The 22,491-nt window shown below is 32.6% G+C and overlaps 1 protein-coding gene across 2 annotated transcripts in view; it reads left to right on the top strand.

Annotated features, from left to right (window-relative positions):
- Positions 1–22,491, top strand: part of LOC132703474 (uncharacterized) — a 33,090-nt gene that overhangs the window by 7,270 nt on the left and 3,329 nt on the right. For both annotated transcript variants that reach the window (XM_060672747.1, XM_060672746.1), the window contains exons 2-3: positions 20,478–20,633; positions 20,691–20,908. In XM_060672747.1, the coding sequence (XP_060528730.1) occupies positions 20,478–20,633; positions 20,691–20,908 (374 nt within the window). The remainder of the gene's footprint in view (positions 1–20,477; positions 20,634–20,690; positions 20,909–22,491) is intronic.

Below are 22,491 nucleotides of genomic sequence, written 5' to 3'. Positions count from 1 at the left end.
TTCAAATGTTGAGCTACCGCTGACAAAGACCAACCATCTTCTAACTTGGGCAGAGTTTTTGCTTTAACTTCCTGTTTGTAGAGTCATTTTAGGCTTGCTTTTTTTTATTTAATGTGTTTGTGACAACGCTGGTAATTTTTTTAATTTGACAAAAAAAGTGCTTCCAGAACCCTAATGGTTTTTTTTTTTATGAAACTAACCGTACGCACGCGGAGACTACTAAAGTGCCTTCTGAATACCTAAAATTACATTAACATAATTGAAATATATTAATACCTATATGAAGTGTAATGTTTCGGTGGTACAGAATTCATTTTTGCAAATATTTTTATTTCTTTCTTTAACTTGTCGCAAGTCTGTAGCATATGTTCTTTCGATCTCCTTTCTTCTCTTATACATGCTTCCTTCAAGGGATTCCTAAAATTGCTTTGTTGTATTTGATCATCCAAGTGTTGGTACTTTAAATGAAAATTAAAGTAGATGTCCCCTTGCCTTCAGACTTTCCTCTCTTTTTAATCAAAAACTACTGCTATAAAAAACTACTACTACTACTACTATAAAGTAATAAATCAATTTTACGTTCTTCAGTTGCGCCTATAGCAGATTTTATAAAGGTCTATTAACAGAAGAGACTTTTCTCTTTTCCAATCCATTTCGCTTAAAACACAGAAAATTATAAAACGAAAATTGCGACGAGAACTGCTGAAACTAATACAAATAATTTTATATTGTTTATCCTAAGCGACTAACGTAATGTAGAATACATGTACTGAAATAAAAAAAACCTTCTTCGTCTTGGAAAACAATCTTATCGACTCCAATCAAGAATTTTTAATTATTGGTGAACTTAACATACTAGATACTCATTCAAGAATAGAGGAAAGTATGTTAATTCTTTGTAATTTATTGCAGTTTAATGCAGCAAAAAATGTAAACAATAAAATTTAAGATTTAATAATTGCACGGGTGGATTGTGCCGTGGAAACATGTATACATCCCATTATGGGTGAGATGTACTAGATGCGTCACTCTATATGCTCCATGATTTGGAGTCATGTTCTACTACTGGAAATTTTTAATCCATTCAAAATTGAGACTGGAAGATATTGGAGCAGCTTTGGATGTAAACAGTGCGATGAATTTATTTTATCAAGATGTTTTTAAAATCTTTGATAAATATGTTTCCAAAAAACAAATTAAAAAACTAAAATTTCCAGAGTGATTTACACAAGAAATAGTTTATGATATAAAATATAAGGTTTGATATTTAAAATTATGTAAAAAACCAGGTTACGTTGGTGTTTGGAGTATAAATTCTTAAGATTAAGAATTCAAAAACATGTTAAATCTCGATATAAAATATATTTGTCGGATTGTGAAGAATGCATTCAACCAAACTCACAACAGTTTTGGAATTACATACAATCCACAAAAGAATCCACTAAGGTATTCCTAATCAAATATTTAATAATCAAGTATTTTGTCGTGAGTTTTGCTCAGACCTTCGCTGATCATTTTAAATCTGTTTATTTACAGACTAGTAATCATAATTGTCAAGTGGGCTTGCCTCAAAAATTTGACGTATCCGAAATTTCATAGATATTACAGAATTTGTTATAAATGTCATAGCATCTGAGGAGCAGGTGGATACTATCTAACAGATTTTGAAAATGCTTTTGACAGGATTTGACTCTTATATTAAAACCCAGTGCTCCTTATCTAAGGACTGGTGCCTTTTATTGCACTCTTACGTATATAATAATAATTCCGATCCATGTCTTGTTACATCTGGGGTGCCACAGGGATCAACACTAGGCAATACTATTTCTACTCTTCATAAATGACACAACAAAGCATGTTGAAGCAAGAAGCAAGAAGAACATATTAAAGTGGTCAAAAATAATTTGTTAGATAGATAGTCTTTTACTTATATAAAAAAGTCACTTTTCTTTATATATAAATTGAACAAAGTTGCTATTAAATCAGTTTGCATTTAACTTGATGTGAAGTTAATCAATGAGCATATTTTAAAAATAGTAAGGCTGGCATGCAGAAATCTCAAATTCCTAACTAAAATGTTTAAAATTCTTAATTATAGCCTAGTACAGCTGACGCTTGAATACAATAGCATAATTGGGTCTCCTTTTTATACTAAATATATACATATGTTTTAAAAAATTATTTGCCAACTATATTTTCAAAAAATAAGCTGGTACTTATGTGAACAAACGCAGAAGGGTTACAACTCAGTTACTGTATTTTTTTTTAATCATTAAATAACCAAACCTTTGACAATGCAACATTGAGTTCGGCATATTTGAGTTGTTTACGGTAAAAAATACACCTAGAGCGAATTACCAGTTGAAACACCCAGTCATGACAATTGCTACATCTTGCAATCAATACCAAAATAAACTGTAGTAGTTCAAAAGCATTGTTTCCAACATTATTACAAAAGTCATTCGATAATGTTACCAATGATGTAGATTTATTTTAACTAACGGGCCTCCTTTTTTTTTTCGGAAAAAGCGACTTTCTGGGCATATTGGAAGTAGTAGTACTTAGTTTTTCAAAGTTAGTTCTTAGGTTAGTTTGCTAGGTTATTTGCAACTTGTCACGGAACTGCCTGTAAGTTGAACTAATAAATAAAATAAAATATCCTCTATAATCAACAGCAGTCCAATGCTGGTAGGAGAGTCGAACATTTTTTAAGTAAACGGTTTAAAACATTGCTGGAAAAAATTCAAATCTTGTTTTCACTAATATCAGATTTGCAAATATCACACACCAGGTTAGTCAAAATATTTAAACAACGAATCTTAAGTAGATTTTGTAATTAAGTAAACATATGACATAACAACAATTAAAATTAATTTTTTTATTTTATTCTAACTTTCCTTCAAATGATTATATAGAATGATTTCCTTTAAATATTTTTATAACAGTGCTGGCGTATATGATTATTTACTTATTGTTTATTTTTTGTACCGTTTTATATAGCACGGTGAAATGTGGCAAGCAAGTATTTAATTAAAATATCTAATTTTTGGCATTAATGACAGCAGGGATCCATTTTAAGTATTTTTTTAAATGGGAAGAGGGGTCATGCTATACCTCTTTTTAAAGGTCTTTTCCCTTTCTATTCGCATACCACTTTTAATTAGTTAGTTTTTGCAAGACAAAAAATAAATAAATGCATTTTTAATTACAATGTAATTTAAGACAAATGATAATAATAATTATGGCAAGGTTGCGTGTGAATACAGCGTTAGAGAGTGCCAGGTCAGATTACTTTAATACTTTCGTTTGTCAATGTCCACATATTTAATCATTTTGTCAGTCTGTCAAGTCCAAGATTTCTTACGGAATGGTTAAATGCTACTTTTCCGAATAGGTGCATTGGAAGGCCTAACCACCTCACGAGTGACTTAAAAAGTTTACCAAACATGTTGCATACAATACTTTTTCTATGACCATTACTTTTTGGGTATATTTTTGTAAAACAACACGAATACATTTACTGATATGAACGTCAGAATTGACAAACGTCAAAATTCAAGCCGTGGGGTAAATTCTCCGAAAACATCCGATTGCTCCCAAACCCGTGCGGTAATGTATCGAAAATATCCAAAATGCAAGAAACTCGCGTGACGCTTTTCGCACGCTAGACCGGTGTAAAATTAGGTATTTTACCGATGGGAGTACAAAAATCATCTCATCTGTCATATATGACAAACGTCAAAATGTGTGCCTAAAACATCAGTTTATTCACAGATATGTGACATATTCTCGTGGTCAGTGTAGAGAATAAAAAAAATATTTTTAGGAATTACGAAGTAAGCTACCTTGTTAAATTTAATGATTCATCAGTACATCATAGGTACAATTTTGAAAATCATCGAGAAACGAAACTAACGTGATAAAGTGACGCTTCCCGCACTCTAGACCAGTATGTAATTAAGTATTTTACAGACGGGAGTAGAAAATTAGTATATTAAGCAACAAGTGCGGTAATAGTATATTATGCAACAAGTTCGGTAAACGGCATTTGACTCACGGGTTTATTTGCACGAGCGGAGTTAGTGTTCAAAAAACGAGTGACTTAAAAAGTTTACCGAACGTGTTAGTTAAGGTTTTCAAACGAAGGATCTCGTTTTTAAAAAACACTTTTTTATTTTTACAAATAGAACTACGAGGTTTTATTTAACCCGTTACAAGGAGAACTGGACGCAAAGCACAGAGTTGTTATATATATAAAGTTTTTATGCAAGCGTCGCGTCGCAGATACCGGATATACTGAAGCTAGCATTTCATCAGCATTTTCTATCACATAATTCCTCCCTCCGAAGTGGAAAACAACAGGGACGAAGGGTTGTTTTCGGAAGACTGGTCGTTCTTGGTTTTCTTGGAATCTTGCAGCAAATGGCTCTTGTAGATTTTCCATGCTATAACTATTAACAAGATTAAAATAAACATCATTCCTGTTGAAGTGGCGAGACTCCAAGTGACTGGATGAATTTCATAACCAATGTCGGGGATCGATGATTTCGCAGCTTCTCGTAGTTTTTTGATCGTATTGAGATCAATCGATTGTAGTTGGAGTGGCTGGTACTTCACATCGTGATGTTCCATATTTTCAATTTTAATGGGTGGCAGTGAGAATGGGTTTGCTTTAAAAATTTCTTCTTTATTCCAAAGCTCGGTATTTTGGGTACTTATACCACAATTATATGGAACATTGATTAGGCAGGCTTCTTCAATAAAAGCTATTTCTTTGTTTTGACAATTCATTTGTAATTTAAGTTTCTGTTCCGATGGTATTATCAAAACAAATCTACTAGTGATTGGTCGTATTATATGCGTTGAAACATTTACATTGACTACGTGGCAATTTTTGTTTTCGGCATATTTAATGAGGGTTGTCACACAATCACCGATGGGCTGGGTAAGTTGATTTTCGCAAACGTAGGTGTCTTCAATGATTGGGCAGATTGATTCTTGATATTGTTGCATGTCAGTGCCCAATATTAGGTAGGGTGAATTAGGTATAATTAAGGAGTGATTCACAGGTACTGGGAACAGGTGGAATATTTCAAAAATATCTTTAAGAAAAATCGGAATATGGACGGCAAAAATTATTTTATCTTTTGTAAATTTAACTTGTAAGTTTGCTAACTGATAATAATTATTTTGATTTTCAAAAATTAGAATTTGATTATCACCATAGAGAACAGTCAATTTAAAAATTATTTGTTCTAATTCAGCCGCCGATATTACTACAGGATGTAATGTGTTTAATTTCGCAAATGTAATGGCATTTTCTAAATTATCCAAAAAAGTTATAAAACTTTGGCAATTTAGAATAATTTGCATTAGTGTATTTTGAGCTTTAATGAAAGTAGTTATGTCAGTAATAGTTTTATTTGAATTATATTCAAAAATGTCTATATGTTTTTTAATAGCTTCTTGATTTTTCTGTAGAAGTGTTATAGTATCATTATAGTTGTCAATCAGCTGTTGAATCAACGAGGTTTGCTTTTTTAGTTGGATGTCAGATGAATGTTTACTACGCACAAGTTCTGTGATAATTTTATCGTATTTTTGTCCATCCTCTGAATCGAGAGTGCCAAAAAGCCATTTCGATAATTTACCTACAACATTTATTAAACCTCTTTTTGTACGGTTATTAGGTTTTATGTTACCAAGTTTAAATTTTACTTGAGTAATTAAATATCGAACATTATTAAGTAAATTATTTCCATTAATATAGTGTACATTCTGATAATTATGTTTATTTGTATAGTTTAATGATTTTGAGATTACAGCGTAAGCGTATTCTAAATTACGTAATTGATTAAAAAGTTGAGATGTTTCTACAAAATGCAAAAATGTATGTTGATGTTGAATTATTCGAGCATTTCCTAAGCGGAAGGGGAGAAGTGGTGTTTTAATTGGGATAACTTCAATATCATTATTCGCTATCACTAATAACAGCGTAGCTGCAAGAAGGAACAGCGTTGTCCGGTTCATTAACCTGCGAAGAAGAAAAAGCTTTAGGTTTTTGGATCTGAGATTTATGAATTATTTTTTTATTTTTTGTAATAATTTTATTCCCAATATCTTGATCTATAATAACAGGTTTTCTTCGGGGTTTGTCCTTACTACGTTTTGCTGTTTTGTCAGTAACGTAAACCTTTGTATTTTGTTTCATTTCAGGTGGATTTTCTCGTTTTTCGTTTTGTTTTTCATTTAAACGTATTTTTGTTTCTAACGATGTTTCGTAAATTTGTTGATAGATAGTTTTTAGTCTTTCACGTCTATCTGTGATATAATTATTTACAATGATTTCATCCGTTAAATCAAAGGGATCTAAACCGTTTACTTTTCCATTAATAACGTCAAAAGGTTTTTGTTTTGTTACGCTATGCATTGATGAATTATAACCTATAATGGCGTATTTTATTAAATTTTTAGGGGCTTCTTTAGGTTCTTTTAATTTTAGTACCCTATATAATTCAACAAGAGTAGAGTGAAATCTCTCTATTGGACTATTACTATTAGAATTGCCGGGAGTTGTAAAATGAATTGCAATTTTATGCAATTTACAGAAATCTAAAAGCAAAGACGTTTTAAATTCCGTACCATTATCACACGTTATTTGTTGAGGTAGGCCGTGATGACTTATAAAGGTCGCTAAACCGTCTAAGATAGCAATTGCTGTGCAAGCGGGTTCTAACGGATAAGCTTGGGCGTACCGTGAAAATACGTCTATAATTGTAAGAAATTTTACGTTACATATTTGAAAAGTATCCATATGGATGGATTCTAATGGTTCAGAAGGGGTCGGTGTCAACATAAACTTTAATTTTGGTGGATGTCGATCATATTTTGTTTGTTGGCACGTGTCACAATTATTAATATATTCAGTTAAATCAGTTTTCATATTTGGCCAATAATAGAGCCTTTTTAATGCTATTAGGCTTTCATTAATTCCTCGATGACAGGTTTTTTCATGATGATATGCAATTAGGTCTTTTTGTTTTGTCCTGTCAGTGACGTCAGTTAAAAGAGTTTTCGATATTACCAATTTGTAAGCACGGTTTTTAAATGTATTTGGTAACAAAACAGATAGTTCTCGATTTAAATCTATTTCGGTGTTTTGTACATAAAGGCAGTACATTTTTGTTGGATCCAAATAATCTAAAAAGAATTTAATTATTTCATTTTGATAGTTTTGACTTAAATAAACAGAAAATCTAGATTTATTTTGGAATGGGTAACTCCTAATTACGTGATAACGACCGTTTGTTTTTTGGTTAAATATTATTTGATTAGAGTAAGTATTTAAAATATTTTCGGTAATTGGTATATTTAATATTGGATCTTCTGCTGCTGAGTGTACTGTCTCACCAGTATTAGGAATATTTGGCGGTTTAAGTTGAATGTCCGAGATGATATTAATTTTTGGAGTGTTTACATTTTCTAGAGGGTTAAACACGTCTTCAATTTGTTCCAATTGTTCAAGGCTTATATTTTGATCTTCTTCATGTATGTATTTATCGATATCTTCATTAATATCTCCAGGATTTCCGAAAAGTGACTCTTTATCTATCATATTTAGTTCGATGCGTGATAGGGCATCAGCGTTAGTGTTCAGTTTGCCCTTCCTATAATGAACTATGTAATCAAACTCTTCCAGTTTTAGTCGCCATCTTAGCAATCTGGAATTTGGTTCTTTCATATTAAACAGGTATTGTAGAGGTTTGTGATCGGTAACTATCACAAATTTTCGGCCAAATAAATATGGTCGGAAATATTTTGTTGACCACACGATTGCTAGTAATTCTTTCTCTATGGTTGAGTAATTGCTTTCAGCCGAGTTCAATGTCCTAGAGGCAAAGGCTATGGGAAGATCACTACCAATTTTTCCTTGGCTGAGAACGGCTCCTATAGAAACATTAGAGGCGTCCGTTGTCAATATAAAAGGTTTTTCGAAATCTGGATATTGTAGTATTGGATCATTGCACAAGATATTTTTACAAAGATCGAATGCTTCTAGAAATTCTGGCGTGTGTTTGATGGTCGCTCCTTTCTTTAGGCAATTTGTGAATGGCTTGGTGAGTTTTGCAAATCCGTTAATAAATCTTCTATAGTATCCTAGAAGGCCTAGAAAAGATTTTATGTCTTTTGCTGTTTTCGGTACAGGAAATTTCTGGATTGCAATAATTTTCTTGGGATTCGGTTTAATTCCGTTTTTTGTTATTATGTGACCCAAAAATTCTACTTCGGTTCGTAGGAATTCCGTTTTATCTAGTTGAATTTTTAGTCTAGCTTGTCGCAGTTTTTGGAAAACAAGTTTAAGATGTTTGATGTGTTCTTCTAGGGATGACGAAAATACTATGATATCGTCCATGTATACTAGACAAACCTTTCCCTGTACATCACGCAAAACATTATCCATGACGCGCTGAAATGTCGCGGGGGCATTTTTCAATCCGAAAGGCATTCTAACAAACTCAAAATGACCATTCTCGACACTAAAAGCTGTTTTTTCAATTGATTCCGGATCCATTTCGATCTGATGAAAACCAGATGAAAGATCGATAGTTGAAAAATAATTACACCGTCCCAATTTATCGAGTATATCATTTATATTAGGCAATGGATAGCGGTCGTCTATCGTTTTCTCATTTACCTTACGAAAGTCACAGACAATCCTCCATTTCTGCTTGCCGCTGGCGTCAGGTTTCTTCGAGACTACCCAAATGGGGCTGCTCCAAGGGCTTTGGCTATGTCTAATGATGCCGTCGTCTAACATTTTATTAATTTGCCGTTGAACTTCCTCTTTATGGATAAAGGGGTATCTATATGATTTAGTGTATACAGGCAATTCATCCGTTGTTCTTATACAATGTTTGATTTTATTGGTGAACGTTAACTTTTTGTTTTCATGATGGAAAATATCGTTATATTCTTTACAAAGCCTTATTATAGCAGATTTTTCTTCTAAATTTAAATGTTCGCAACGAATTATTTTGGAAATGTCGCATTTACTAAATTGTTCTTTATGTTTTGGTAAGATGTGTTCTAAATTAAAAAGTTCAAAATTTTCTTTATGAAAGTCCGGAAAAGATAAAACTTTTAGAGGTTGTGGGAAATTTAACGTTATATTTTTCTCAGTGTAATTAAAAACTTCTGTTTGCGCAAAACCGTTTTTTGCAGTAGTAAGTGTTTCTGGAAAATAGAGACCTTCAATGACTTGCTCGGGAATAATAACATCATTGTTTTGTGTTACTGGAATTCTTACGTTAACAATTTCGTGTGCATTCACAGTAATACAATATACTTCGTTTTGTGGTTGTCTAAATAAAATTGGTATATTAGTTGTATTATTCCTTAATTGTTTATTAACAAGATCGATAGAAAAATTAAAACGTTTTAGGTCGTTTAATCCTATTATACCGTCAAAGAATTTATGAAAGTCAAAAAGGATAAGAGATAGGTTGGTATTAGCCTTTAATTCTGGGAAAGCCGGAATATCTGCTTTAAATAGAGTTTCCTTTTCACCAGTTCCTGTTTTAATAATAGTTGGGGAATGATATATTTTTTCATAATAAAATTTTTCTGCAATGGAAGGTCGAAGAATCGAGTGAAAACAACCAGTATCAATTAAAAGTTTAATTGCGGGTTCTTTAATCTGGATGTACGGTAAACTATTATTAATTTCGGTATACATTTCTAATGTCATTTCGTTGAGTCGCATTGGCTCGTTATTGTAAAATTTTGAGAGATTTGATTTTCAATTTCAGGGTGTTCGTCAAAATTTTGAGTGTCATTAAAGTATTCAGATTGATTTGAAAATTCAATTTCAGAGTATTCGTCTTGGTGAATATTTTCATTTTGAAATACCGCAGATGTTTCATCTGTTTGTACCGCGTTACTTTCGTCGATTTGGTATAATTCTTGCGAAATAAAATTTCTAGGGCCAGTAGGTTTGAAATGGTTAATTTGATTATTTTGACGTGGTATAGTATAGTTTGTTCTTGTTGACATAGGTTCGGGTTTATTGTTAGGTATCTGACCTGTCGGTTTAAATACGTTTTTAGGTGGGCCAAAAACTTGCCTATTTGTAGGAAAATTTCTTGGAACTTCGCGTGGTTGAGGCATATTAATTGGACCTCTGGGAAAACTATTAGTCTGGGGAGTAAACTGATTTTGATCATGCCTAATTCTAAAATTTTGATTATGGTGATTGTTGTTTTGAAAATAATTTGTAGGGCGAATCGGTTGTACATAATTAAAATTTTGGTTACTAAAATAATTTGGATTTTGTGAAAATTGTTTAACGGGTTCGATAGAAGTATTAGGTAAAACTTTTGATTGAATTGGAGTTCTGAAGATATTTTGTGTATATTGAAAATTTTCCTCTTCAATAATTTGGGTCATAGCTAATTCTATACAGCTCGGATTTTTAAGTCTTATAATACTTTGTAATTGTCCTGGTAATCCTCTAATAAACGTCCTTAAACAAATTTGATCGTATTGACGTAAATGAATTACTTTGCTTGCATTATCCATAGTATCGGCAGGAAATGCATTAATTTTTTGAGCAAGGATACTTCTTAAAACTTGTAATCTTTTCCCAAAATCTAAAGGATGTTCATTTTTAAAGGGGGTGGCCATAAACAAATCCTGTTCTAAACATTCTAAATTTCGTCTATCGCCAAAACAATTTAACAAAGCTACTTTAATATTGTCCCACGTTACTAACTCCATTCTACAGCCTACTAGAATTTGTGCGCGATCAACAAGTTTCATTCTTATAGTTCTTAACAAATATTGTTTTAAAATTTCGTCGTTTCCTTGACCATATGTATCAAAAAGGAAATCTCCAGCTGATAGAAAACTATTTAAAGTGTTGGAATCACCATTATATGGCAGAATACTATCTATAAACATTTTTAACAAAGTGTAATTTACACCTGAATTCGACGATTGATTAGAATTCATTTTCAAATTGATTTGACTATTCTCTACTTTCTGTTCCACTAAATTTAACGAAGTAAAAAACGCACTTAAATTGTCGACGTCTTTATCTTCGTTCATAAATTTAATTGATTTTGAAATTTCTTAAAATTGAACTTAAAACTAAGAATCCTTAAAATTATTTCCACCGTCCTAACCAGGGAAGATGAAAGGAGAACAATAGGAATTTTGGGCACTAACCTTGATTTCTCTTAGTCGTCAGCCTATTCTTCCTATTGGAATTTTCCTTGCGTAGCACTGCTTGCGGGGGTGATTTCTTGCCTTCCTTGCCCTCAGTCGAACTCAATCACGTTGGGTTTGTCAGACAGTCTATCACTGGTTCGTTTTGGAGTCTAAGGGTTGAAACCCACGTTTCGCGATCAAATCGTCCCGATGACGTGGCTTTGACCGAAAACTACCCCAAATCCGTTACGACTGCGCCAGTTAAGGTTTTCAAACGAAGGATCTCGTTTTTAAAAAACACTTTTTTATTTTTACAAATAGAACTACGAGGTTTTATTTAACCCGTTACAAGGAGAACTGGACGCAAAGCACAGAGTTGTTATATATATAAAGTTTTTATGCAAGCGTCGCGTCGCAGATACCGGATATACTGAAGCTAGCATTTCATCAGCATTTTCTATCACATAATTTGTTGCATACTATACTTTTTCTACGACCGTTAGTTTTTGGGTACAATTTTACAAAACGTCACGAATACATTCACTAACATGACCCTCAGAATTCAACCCGTGCGGTAATTTCCCGTAAATTTCCGAGGGGATTCGGATCCGTGGGAAACGAAACTGACGTGGTAAAATGACACTTTCCGCACTCTAGCTTGGTGTATAATTAGGTAGATTGTTAGGATGAACAATTTATGCAGCATTATTTTAAAATATACGTGGTAGCTCAACAAAGTATTTTTAAAATTCGTTTTGAATTCGTTTTTAAACTCCTGTGTCTGTCTAAGAGTATTACTATTACATTAGTAGGTCATGACAAAACTGTAAGCCAACAGGGCTCTGTTAAGATTAAATAATGAACATGAGAAAGTACTTTTTTGGGAGACGTAGATAAAGCAACAGATAGTAATTAGCCATTTTAGTGAAAATACTTCTGGTAGTGTTGGCTGATTCATATAAACACTACGCGTAACATATCCGCCTCCACTTTTACCGAACCATTTCTGTGAATAATAATAAAGTTTTTCTAGTTCTGTATGGAAGGGATGATACCTGTGTTTCCTAGGGTGTGATTAACGGTAGATTGAGATTTATCACACGAGCAACTTGACAACTACTAACCTGGGCATTCTCTTGAACTTGAAATAAAATTTCTAATTCCTTTTCTTATTATTAGCGAAGTATTATTTCCTTCTCACTCTTGCTAAATTTTTTTTAATTTACTGACACCGTAATAAATTTTATGAATTTATTAACTCAGTGATCAAATGAAAATTTAACAATGCAAAACTTATAGGTATTTGTAAGATCCTTCTGAAAAAGTAATGATGTATACGGTGAGCCTTTTAAGAAAATCGAGATTTTTCAATTTAAAATGATTCAAATATATTCGCGTTTATTCTGAACACCTTGTACCATCTAAACCCGTTGCACATATGTCTTGTGTCATTTTCGAGTAACGCTAGTAACGAATTCAAAACAAAATTTTAAAATAAAGTGTTGTGTTTTTCAGCCACTTTGTGTATCTTAAAATAATTTTAAATTGTGCATCCTAACAATCTTTACAATTTTTGTATTTAACATTTCCTCATAACTTTTGAAACCAATAAGATAACGAACTTTACTCTATCGTTGAATCGCCCTGTACAATTTAGTAGAATACCGTTCGATATATACATTGCTAACCATCAAATCGGTATTCCATAAAATGTAAAAGTAAATAATATAATTTATTTTTTGATCATGGTTCAATTTTGACAGTTTTTATTGTGGGGCAAATCCCTCAAAAAAGTACTAACACCTTATTTTGCTTATTGGTTCAACCTAGAATCATACTCATAGTTATGGGACTATTTAACAAAATAGAGAGAAGGGGGATTACTATTAGGGATTTTTTAAAGAATAAATTGGCACATTTACAGGGTGCTTGAAATATAGCTTGCGTCCCACTTAACGCTTTACATCATACATGTTTAAATTGATGATTACGGTTTGTTTTTGTTTTAATTAACAAGTTCATTAAAACAGCATTAGCATACTGGTTTCCTTCCATTTTGCACTGATGTTGTCGACAATCAGTAATGAGTAAATCTTTATTGAGGTCTCGAGCGGAAAATAGATTATTTGACATACCGTACTCCTAACCGTGAAACACCCCGTATACTGATCACTTCCATATTGGTGAAAGGCGCCACTAACTAATAGCTCAATAATTCGCAACCAAAACTTTAACAACAACCACTTAATAACCCCCATAATATTAAAACTGCATAATTTTGTTGTAATATTTTACATTACTTAGACGTATCAATTTTAAATACCCACTCAGAAAAACCAGGAAAACACTTAACTCCTGATCGGATCTAATCTGTCGAAAATTGCATTTATCAATACATAATCCAATTTAAAACACGGTTTGGCGAATTTTTCCTATTGGCAAATATAAATCGCTGTTTCCAATTGATATCACCCCCTAATGGTTTAATCTGTAAGGACATATACCGTGAGAGTAGGAATGACTTTCACGCTAACAACATAGTATACATAATAACAATCGGGAGAAAAAATCCAATCAATTAATAGACTGAGATTGAGAGTATCTAATTTTAGAGTAATGCCAACTTGTCAAATTATACCATTTTAATTTTGGTTATAGTTTTGATTTCTAAATCACAAGCTTTAGCAACAATACTCAAACTAATAAACTTTAATTTCATCTTTGGATCAATATTAACAAAAATATTTATTTAGCAATTTATAATGAGTCTCTCAAAATTTGAGTAACCGTGAGGTATGTATAGAATGCGCCAAGTTCCATCTATGTGATAGTGATAGTCAAAATAGACTAGACATATTCTGGGGATGATTTTCCGCACAAGTGAAGATATGAACACCTCTTTTTCATAAGTGACGTAATTATTGAGCTACATAGGTATTTTTCCCCATTGTAGAAAATAGTTTATAAATCTTTTATTCGCGAAAATTTTGGTTATCATGTCGGTATTTTTGGATAGACTTTTCTAACGTTTATCACTTATTCTGCTAGATCTGAGAAGGCTGTATTTGTCAAAATATTTATAAAAAATAGATTGTCATGTATAGTAGCCTCGATTATAGTCCAAAATCTGCGCTTTAAATTATTTAATCCACGCTTGACTTCCGGTTTAAGTCGAAACGCCATTAACTTTTCAATTTTTCTGTTGGAATAATAAAACCATGGGTGATATGAACAAAATCAAGTACCTACTTCTTATTTCACATTTTGGAGTAATTTCTTCGTTTGGTATGAACAAAACGATGAAGGAGGTGCTCAACAACATAGCGCCTACTATTTTTAGAAGTACCTACTTAACAGTGAGTACTTACTTCAATTTTGGTATAAATAAAATAAACACATACTACAGAAATCAAGCAGTTACTCTAATAATTTTAAGTTGCCTAATTGGGATGCTCAAATCAATTGTAAATATGATTTCATAGGTAATGGCCGACTATATGCCTGTTGCTTGTGCACGAAAATATTATAGAGCTTGGAGTCACTATCGAGATGTGGATTATCGAGCTTTGTATAGATTTAGGAGAAATAGCCTGGATTGGTTGGTTTGAAAGTAGAGGTGGTGCTTTAAGAGTTACTGAAAAAATGAGACTTTCTCTCCGTTACGCTGATGACCCGGGATCCCAAAGGGTGAGAATATAGGAGTGCACCAAACAATAGTTATGTTAACAGTCGCAGAAGTAATGGACGCTATAATGAGAAAATAAACTGCAGAACAGTTGCAGCGAGAAATGGGTAAAATCGGCAGTATTCGGCGATGAATATGCGAAAGAGATTTTATAGTCTTAACATACCAGGCAATATGCAACGCCCAAGAGGAGTTAACAAGTGTTGTTGCACCTTGGAGACTCGGGTAAAGGACTCGATATGGCTTTTGACACTGTACGGAGATGCTGTCACTCCTGAGCAAAATTCATACGATAGATGCGAGAACGTGTTATACTAGAAATGTGTTTTGGTCAACTGAACCAGCGTTTTCCCTACTGCAAGGCAAAAGCAGTTGTGCGCCAGAGAGGACAGCTAAGAAGAGACGTATTAGGAAGAAGAAATCATTGTTTGAGGCAGTACTAAGTAAAAACTATATTACAATTCTCATTTCACGCGTTCCGGCGATTCCTTTTATAAAACTTTATGGTGCCTTTCGTCAAGTTTGAAGAGGAGCAAAAAAAATGTTTTTTGGGTCTATCTTGAAAGAGCGGTGAAAATGCTCCTTTCCCAGCATTGCGCAACAATTTAACAAAAAATAGTTTAAATTTCGAAAAAAAGGATCAACAAAATCATTTTTTTTTACTAAAATTGGTTATTTTTGGCAATTTTATAATTTTGTATCTAGACTATTAATTAGTCGATTATTGTGTAATTTTAAGGAAGACTACAAAGTTTTATTTAAAAAAAAGTCATCAAAATACGTGAAATAAGAAATGGGATGAAGTTTCTAAATGTAACATTGGTTTTTGAATATTTTGGTTAGTTAAAAGTAAATCATTAACAGACGAAATATTTGGTGGCAAAGACTTTTGGTGATGTGTTAATAAATATTCTGTTAGAAACTGTTATTTATTTTAATGAAATACTTAATAAATAGTACGAACAAGTAATAGATGATCTTTTTGGATATAAATTCTTACAAATTCATAACAACGGGAAATATTTCTTTCGCAAAGTTACCTACTACTGCATCTGTCACATCGTTTTGAATTGGAGAGCCGCGTATCCTGGTTTTCTTATATATTTCCTTTGCAACTTAAATTGGATCAGGGATCGCCAAAACAAGGGAGAAGACGGTTTTGACAACAACATTTATATGCACAGTTGGAATTTTCATTAATATAAATTTACCGAGTGCAATAACATTAAACAAATGTTAATATTTTAGATGATTCCTTAGCATCTACTCCGATTTTCTTTGAGCACTTGGTACGAGCATTCACTCAGTCTTTAGTAATACAACCCATTATTTTGTTTTTTTTTTATTCGATTTTCAAAATTATGACTAGATGGAGGTTCCAATTATAACTAAAAAACTTTGATTCATTAAATTTAACAAGGTAGCTTACTTCGAAATTTCCTAAAAATATTTTTTTTACTCTCTACACTCACCAGGAGGATATAACACGTATCTGTGAACAATCTGATGTTTTAAGCACACATTTTGACGTTTGTCATATCCGACGATCACACGTCACTCAAATGTACCGTAACTTCACAAAACAAAGGTTCAATTTATGGATGTTTAGATTATAATTCATAACCCGGCTAAAGATGATTTTTCTACTCCCATCGGTAAAATACCTAATTATACACCGGTCTAGCGTGAGAAAAGTGTCACGTGATTTTCTTGTCCCACGGATCCGAGTCACTTTGGACATTTTCGATATATTACCGCACGAGTTTGGGAGCAATCGGAAGTTTTCGGAGAATTTACCCCAGGGCGTGAATTTTGACATTTGTCAATTCTGACGCTCATGTGTGTGAACGTGTTGTTTTGCAAAAATGTACCCAAAAAGTAACAGTCATAGAAAAAGTATAGTATGCAACACGTTTGGTAAACTTTTTAAGTCACTCGTGAGCCAAATGCTGCACTTGTTGCATAATATACTCTTATTTATTCTAAATATTGTTTATAAATATATTTCTATTTCTATTATGGACCACAACTAAAATTTTACGTATTAATTGTTGGGCGCTGATAACACAACACTGATGTAAAGCAATGAAATATATATACATATAAATATTTGTGTATCAGATATTCCAAAACATATTTATTTCACATACTCAAAAATCAAAAATATTTGTTTAATAAATCTAATTTTTTCGCTCGGATATTAGATATTTTTGGGCAGATAACTTTAAAAATAGCTTGAACAAAAAATGTATTAACAATATTTAAGCAATTTATATCAGATTGTAAAATTAACAAACTATATATTTCGGTTAAAGTAATGCTGCAGGTTAGTAGATTTCTCTATACTTCCTCTAGTTTGCGCTGGAAACGTATAATCACCACTAGATGTGTCAAAAACATTTAAACATCGTCAAAACTCATTACTAAAGTTTTATCAAAATTGGAACTATTTGTTCGTGAGATAGTCCACTAACAATAAATAACATTTACAAATATTAGAATATCAGATATTCCAAAACATATTTACTTCTCATACTCAAAAATCAAAAATATTTGTTTATTAAGTCAGATTTTTACGCTATTATTAGATGTGGTTGGGCAGATAACTTTCAAAATACCTTGAACAAAACATCTATTAGCCATTTTTAGCAACTTACACAAGAGTGCAAAATTAATATTTTAGTTCAGGTAATGGTCCAGGTTAGTTAATATCTCAATACTTCTCTTAGCGTAAGCTTGAAACGTATATTCATCACTAGATGTCTCCCATAACAAACTCATGACTAAAATGTTGTTTACCAAAATTGGAACTATTAGATCCTGAGATAGTCCATAATAAATCACATTTACTTTTACTGGAAACTCGAAACGCGAACTTTCTTGCAAATGTTTAACATTGCAATAAGATTAACACCAATTAACACTGTATATTTTCGAAGATGATAAAAAGATAAGATAAAAACTTTATGGGAAAGATACCTCCCACAATTCACCAAAAATTGCGAAGTTTCATTTTTATTTACCATTTGTTTACTAATTCATAGATGACTAATTTATCGAAAATCGCTAATTTAGGAAATAGCGTTTTATACGTAGGATCCAGTGGCTTACTCAACCTTCTTCAGAAATTCACAAATTATATACCCTGTATGTTTTTTTATAATTTTATTTCATATACAAAATATAAATCATTAATTTTAAATTTCTTTTATGAGCAAGCCATGTAAAAATATCTGTTTTCCTCATATCCTTTAGTCGCCTCAGTGTGCCTCACATTAACACAAAATATTATATCTATGAGAAGTTGGATATACATATTATCAAAACACCTGCACACATTCAAATTTATTTTTATGCGTACCAAACTTTTTGTAATAAATTTTGTAATCTATGTAATATATGATTGCGTTTGAAATGGACCTTATGTGTAATATATAATTGAAAAGCCAATAATAAGCTTAAATTATTAACAGACAACGTGTTTCATTAAAAAAAGAAAAGTATAGTTCATATATCAAAATTTATGAGTTTCAGAAGAAAACTGACTACGCCCTTGTATCGTGTGTGGAAAAACCTATCCAGATTAGTTTCACCAGTTGACGTATAGTCGAACTAAAAAAGAATTTCCAAAATCACCATGTAAAAAATCCACTATAGCTATACCATTTCTGCTTGTGTCGCCTTTCATTTCATAAAAAACGTACCTTTGGGTCAAGAAAGCCGCAACACGTCATCTTTTTCTTTACGCATTTTTTAAAACTGCCCAAAAGACGTTCTTTAACCACTTTGAGAATTCAACACTTGATTTGAACAATGTTAAGCAATTTGAGCATTTTAAAAGTTTTTTTACTTTACAAGCCCTAACAACTCGTTATTCGGCCATTTCAGGATTTGTGTTTAGATAATTTTAACTACAGCTATAATTGTAAAATACCAAAACTTTTGATATCTTCACTTTAGATTATTGATATAGTGGCTTCATACTCCTAAAGGGTGTTGTGTCGCTTCTTGGATGCTTTATAGATTCAATTGATGAAGTCGACCAGTGTCAATTTCTTCTCTTTCTATTACCTGTGTTCTCTTACCAGTTTATGACTCCTACTCTTCTGGTTCGTTACTCAATTTCACAAAATTTCGATTACATTCAAATTGGAACTACTGGAAGGTGAATGCACAACCTGAAAAACTTGATTTTCAAACTAATCTCGACCAGTTTTAGCAGTATGCTATCTTAAATTGATTCCCAGAATTTCCTGATACTTCTCTACGTTATCTGTTCCATATATCAACTGTATATTTTCTACTTTGTTTGCGGACATACATCACCAAATCATTTCCCCAGAAGTAAACTTTATGTAATAACTGAATTCCACCGTTCCTGTTTCTTTACATAACCGCTTTTTCATCAGTCGCATTTAGGCCAATTGAATCAAATAGCTACTAAAAATATAGAAGACCTTATAGAATTCAACAACCATAATGGACGCTGAAATTATCAATAAGTTTGAAATATGCCTAGATTTCGCGCAAAATCGTTAACTTCCCTACGAAAATATTAATGACGTCTGCTGCTCATCAATTTTTACTGTAATAGGGCCACTACATTATCGAGTAGCTATATGAATTTGGTTAGGATAATTAATTGCGCAAACTTTCAAACGAATAAGAAAACAGGAAAATCTCAGCAGCAAATTCAGTTGATGAGTTGATTGAGTTATGAGGTCGAAACCAAAGCCCAGTCGTCCCACTGGAATCGCCAAAACCGAAAAAAGAACGACAAGTTCGATCAAATATCATTCGCTTACTGTTTTCTTTGATTATCATGGCGTAGTACATCAAGAGTTTTTACTACAAGGTAGTACGGTCAATAAAGATTATCACCTTGAAGTCATGCGCCGTTTGCAAGAAGCAGTACGAAGAAAACGTCCGCAATTGTGCATTTTGCATTACGATAATGCACCCACTCACTCATCGTTGCTTGAGTCTACCTTTTTGACCAAAAACAACAGCACAGTCATGCCTCAGCCACCATATTCACCGGATAGGGTCCCTTGTGACTTTTTCCTGTTCCAGAAACCCATAAAGGAAGAAGGTTTGGAACGATCGAGCAAATACAGAAAAAATCGCTGAAAGAACTCAAGGCTATACCAGAAAGTGCTTACCACAAGTGTTAGCACAAGTGTAGTATATCTGTGGAAATCTCTTTGAAGGGGACAACATTAATTTTGATAAATTAATAAATACCTTATAATAAACCTTAAAAGTAACCTTACTGTTTGAACACACCTCGTATACCTATTTTTTTGAAATTTTGTTTAAAATAACGGTAAAATTTTAAATTCACAGAAAAAGTAAATAATATTAAATACCTACTATCATAATTTAACTTATCAATACTGGCGTTTTTTACAACCTTTTTGTAAAAACGTTTTTTAACAAACCTCGTATATCCTGAAACGGCCGAATGGTTTTTAGGGCCCGTACCACTTTTTTCGTGGGCGTTAAACGTTTGGTGGCAAAAGTAGGACCTGAAGTTATGACGCGAGTTTAAAATCATATATCAATTAATTACTATTCTTCCCAGGTACCACCATTCACTTAATTATTGCTCTGGGTCAACATATATTTTACGACCTTTTGAACGAAGACGGAAAATGTTGGTGGCGGAGGATCATAACCTTCACTTCCACTAAGCTGTACATAATAGTTTTTCACTCAATCACCAACCTGTACTGGAGATGTAAGTAGGTAACCAAAGACGATGGACCGGCATATTGAAATGTGAGACTGTTTTCAGCTGCTTGGCTAATAACCGACGAGTACTTTGGGGTAACGGTATCTCCGACTGGACGAACGTCCATACAAAAAGAACGCGAAGCTTTATTGTTTTTTCCAGCATGTCTAATCGTTTTAACTTTGATGAAATGTCTGAGAAATTTAACATCCACGCCTTTCCAGATATGCTTGGACTACGACGATGGTTTTTTCTTGTTTCCCAATATGTTTAAATCCAAAGTAAGTGCATGATTTTATAAACATGATATTACCGTCTGTTTCATTTAAATAATAGTTACAAAGGTATCCTAAAAATTTTTTAATGATCTAATGAAGAAAGACCCAACAGTAACAAGGGACAATTTACTATTTACAAAACTTCTAGAATCCTCCTGCGTGGGTTGTTGATAAATCAAAATTGCTGACATTTCTTGAGAACTACTTGTATATTTTGTGAGGGGGGCGGAGCTAAAGGAGGGGCATGAGCATTGTTTCGGAGACTGATTCCCATATTGGCGAGTCGGGGTTAACATTGATTCGTTACTCATAGATTTCTACGAACGCTAGGATTTTTCTTTGGTTATTTTTGTTTACATGCAAATTTTACCAAATAGGATTTGAACTCCGGTTTCATGATTGTTTTCGGCAACTGCTGATGAGTTTTTTTGTCATAGTCTTAAGGTTCTTTCATGTTCTTTGAACCTAGTTGATGTTTTTCGTTCTATCTCTCCAATGTATTCTTTACCGCATATGCTGTAAACTGATATCACAAAGGGAATTTTGTCTGATAGAATATGTTAAGGGGCGACAAGGTTCATGCCCCTCCTTTAGCCCTGCTCCCTCAAACAATATATAAGTAGGTACAGCGTAGAATGCGAGCCAGCAGTTACGCCCTTAAGAAGTCCATAGGATGATTGGAGGAATGAACAGATTTGTAAATAGTGTTTAGAAATGTTTTAAAAAAGAGAAGGAAAAGGACAAAGAATACGACCAATGAGGAACAAGTAGCCATGAAAGACTTACTTAAGAACGTGAATATCAAAATTTTACCAACGGACAAAAGGGAAATATTGACTACTAGGAATCATCCAAACACTCTGCAAAAGAATTTGTTTTATAATGCTATCCCAAAAGAACATTCGAATGGAATATTGCCTCGGATGACGGATTCCCACATTGGTATAAGGTACCGACCTGAGTAGCGGTAAAGATTGTTTGGTTGCTTAGAGATTTCTATAGAATCTCGAATTTTTCGTTGGTAGAAGAATTGATTACATTTTAGTTTTATCGAGTAAAATTTGACGTCTGGTTTCGTGATTGTGTTCTGCAACTCCTGATGAGTTTATTTGTCGTACTCTTAATTAATTAATTATGTGTATGTATGACCAACACGTAGAAATTTTGGAGATGTTAGCAAACGATGAAGTAGGTAAATAATTTGCTACTAATGTTGAATATGTTCAAACTGTATAAAAGGTCAGAACTGTTATTGTTATAAATTGCTTTAGATGATAAGTTTTTGTTTTAATTATGCAGTTTATTATTTGTTTATTTAATGTCAAGCAAGAATGAGGAACTTTTTTTGTCAATATTTTGCTTTAATTTTCGATAGGTTTTTGTCTCACAAATAAAACACTTCAAACTGTCCAAAAAATAATGTCAAAACAGTATATATACATAATCATATTATATCATTTGCCATAAAGGTTACTAAAACAAACTACGCAAATAAGAAGAAATATATAGGTCAATATGTGCATGAGGTTTTAAAACATTTGTTTTTTCTGCATAGGCAGTTTCAACTTATAAACATTTCTCCCTTC

This window comes from Cylas formicarius, unplaced genomic scaffold (assembly GCF_029955315.1).
Source record: "Cylas formicarius isolate icCylForm1 unplaced genomic scaffold, icCylForm1.1 PGA_scaffold_6__28_contigs__length_40554024, whole genome shotgun sequence".
Classification (NCBI taxonomy): Eukaryota; Metazoa; Arthropoda; class Insecta; order Coleoptera; family Brentidae; genus Cylas; species Cylas formicarius.
This window is presented reverse-complemented; position numbering and strand designations above follow the sequence as displayed.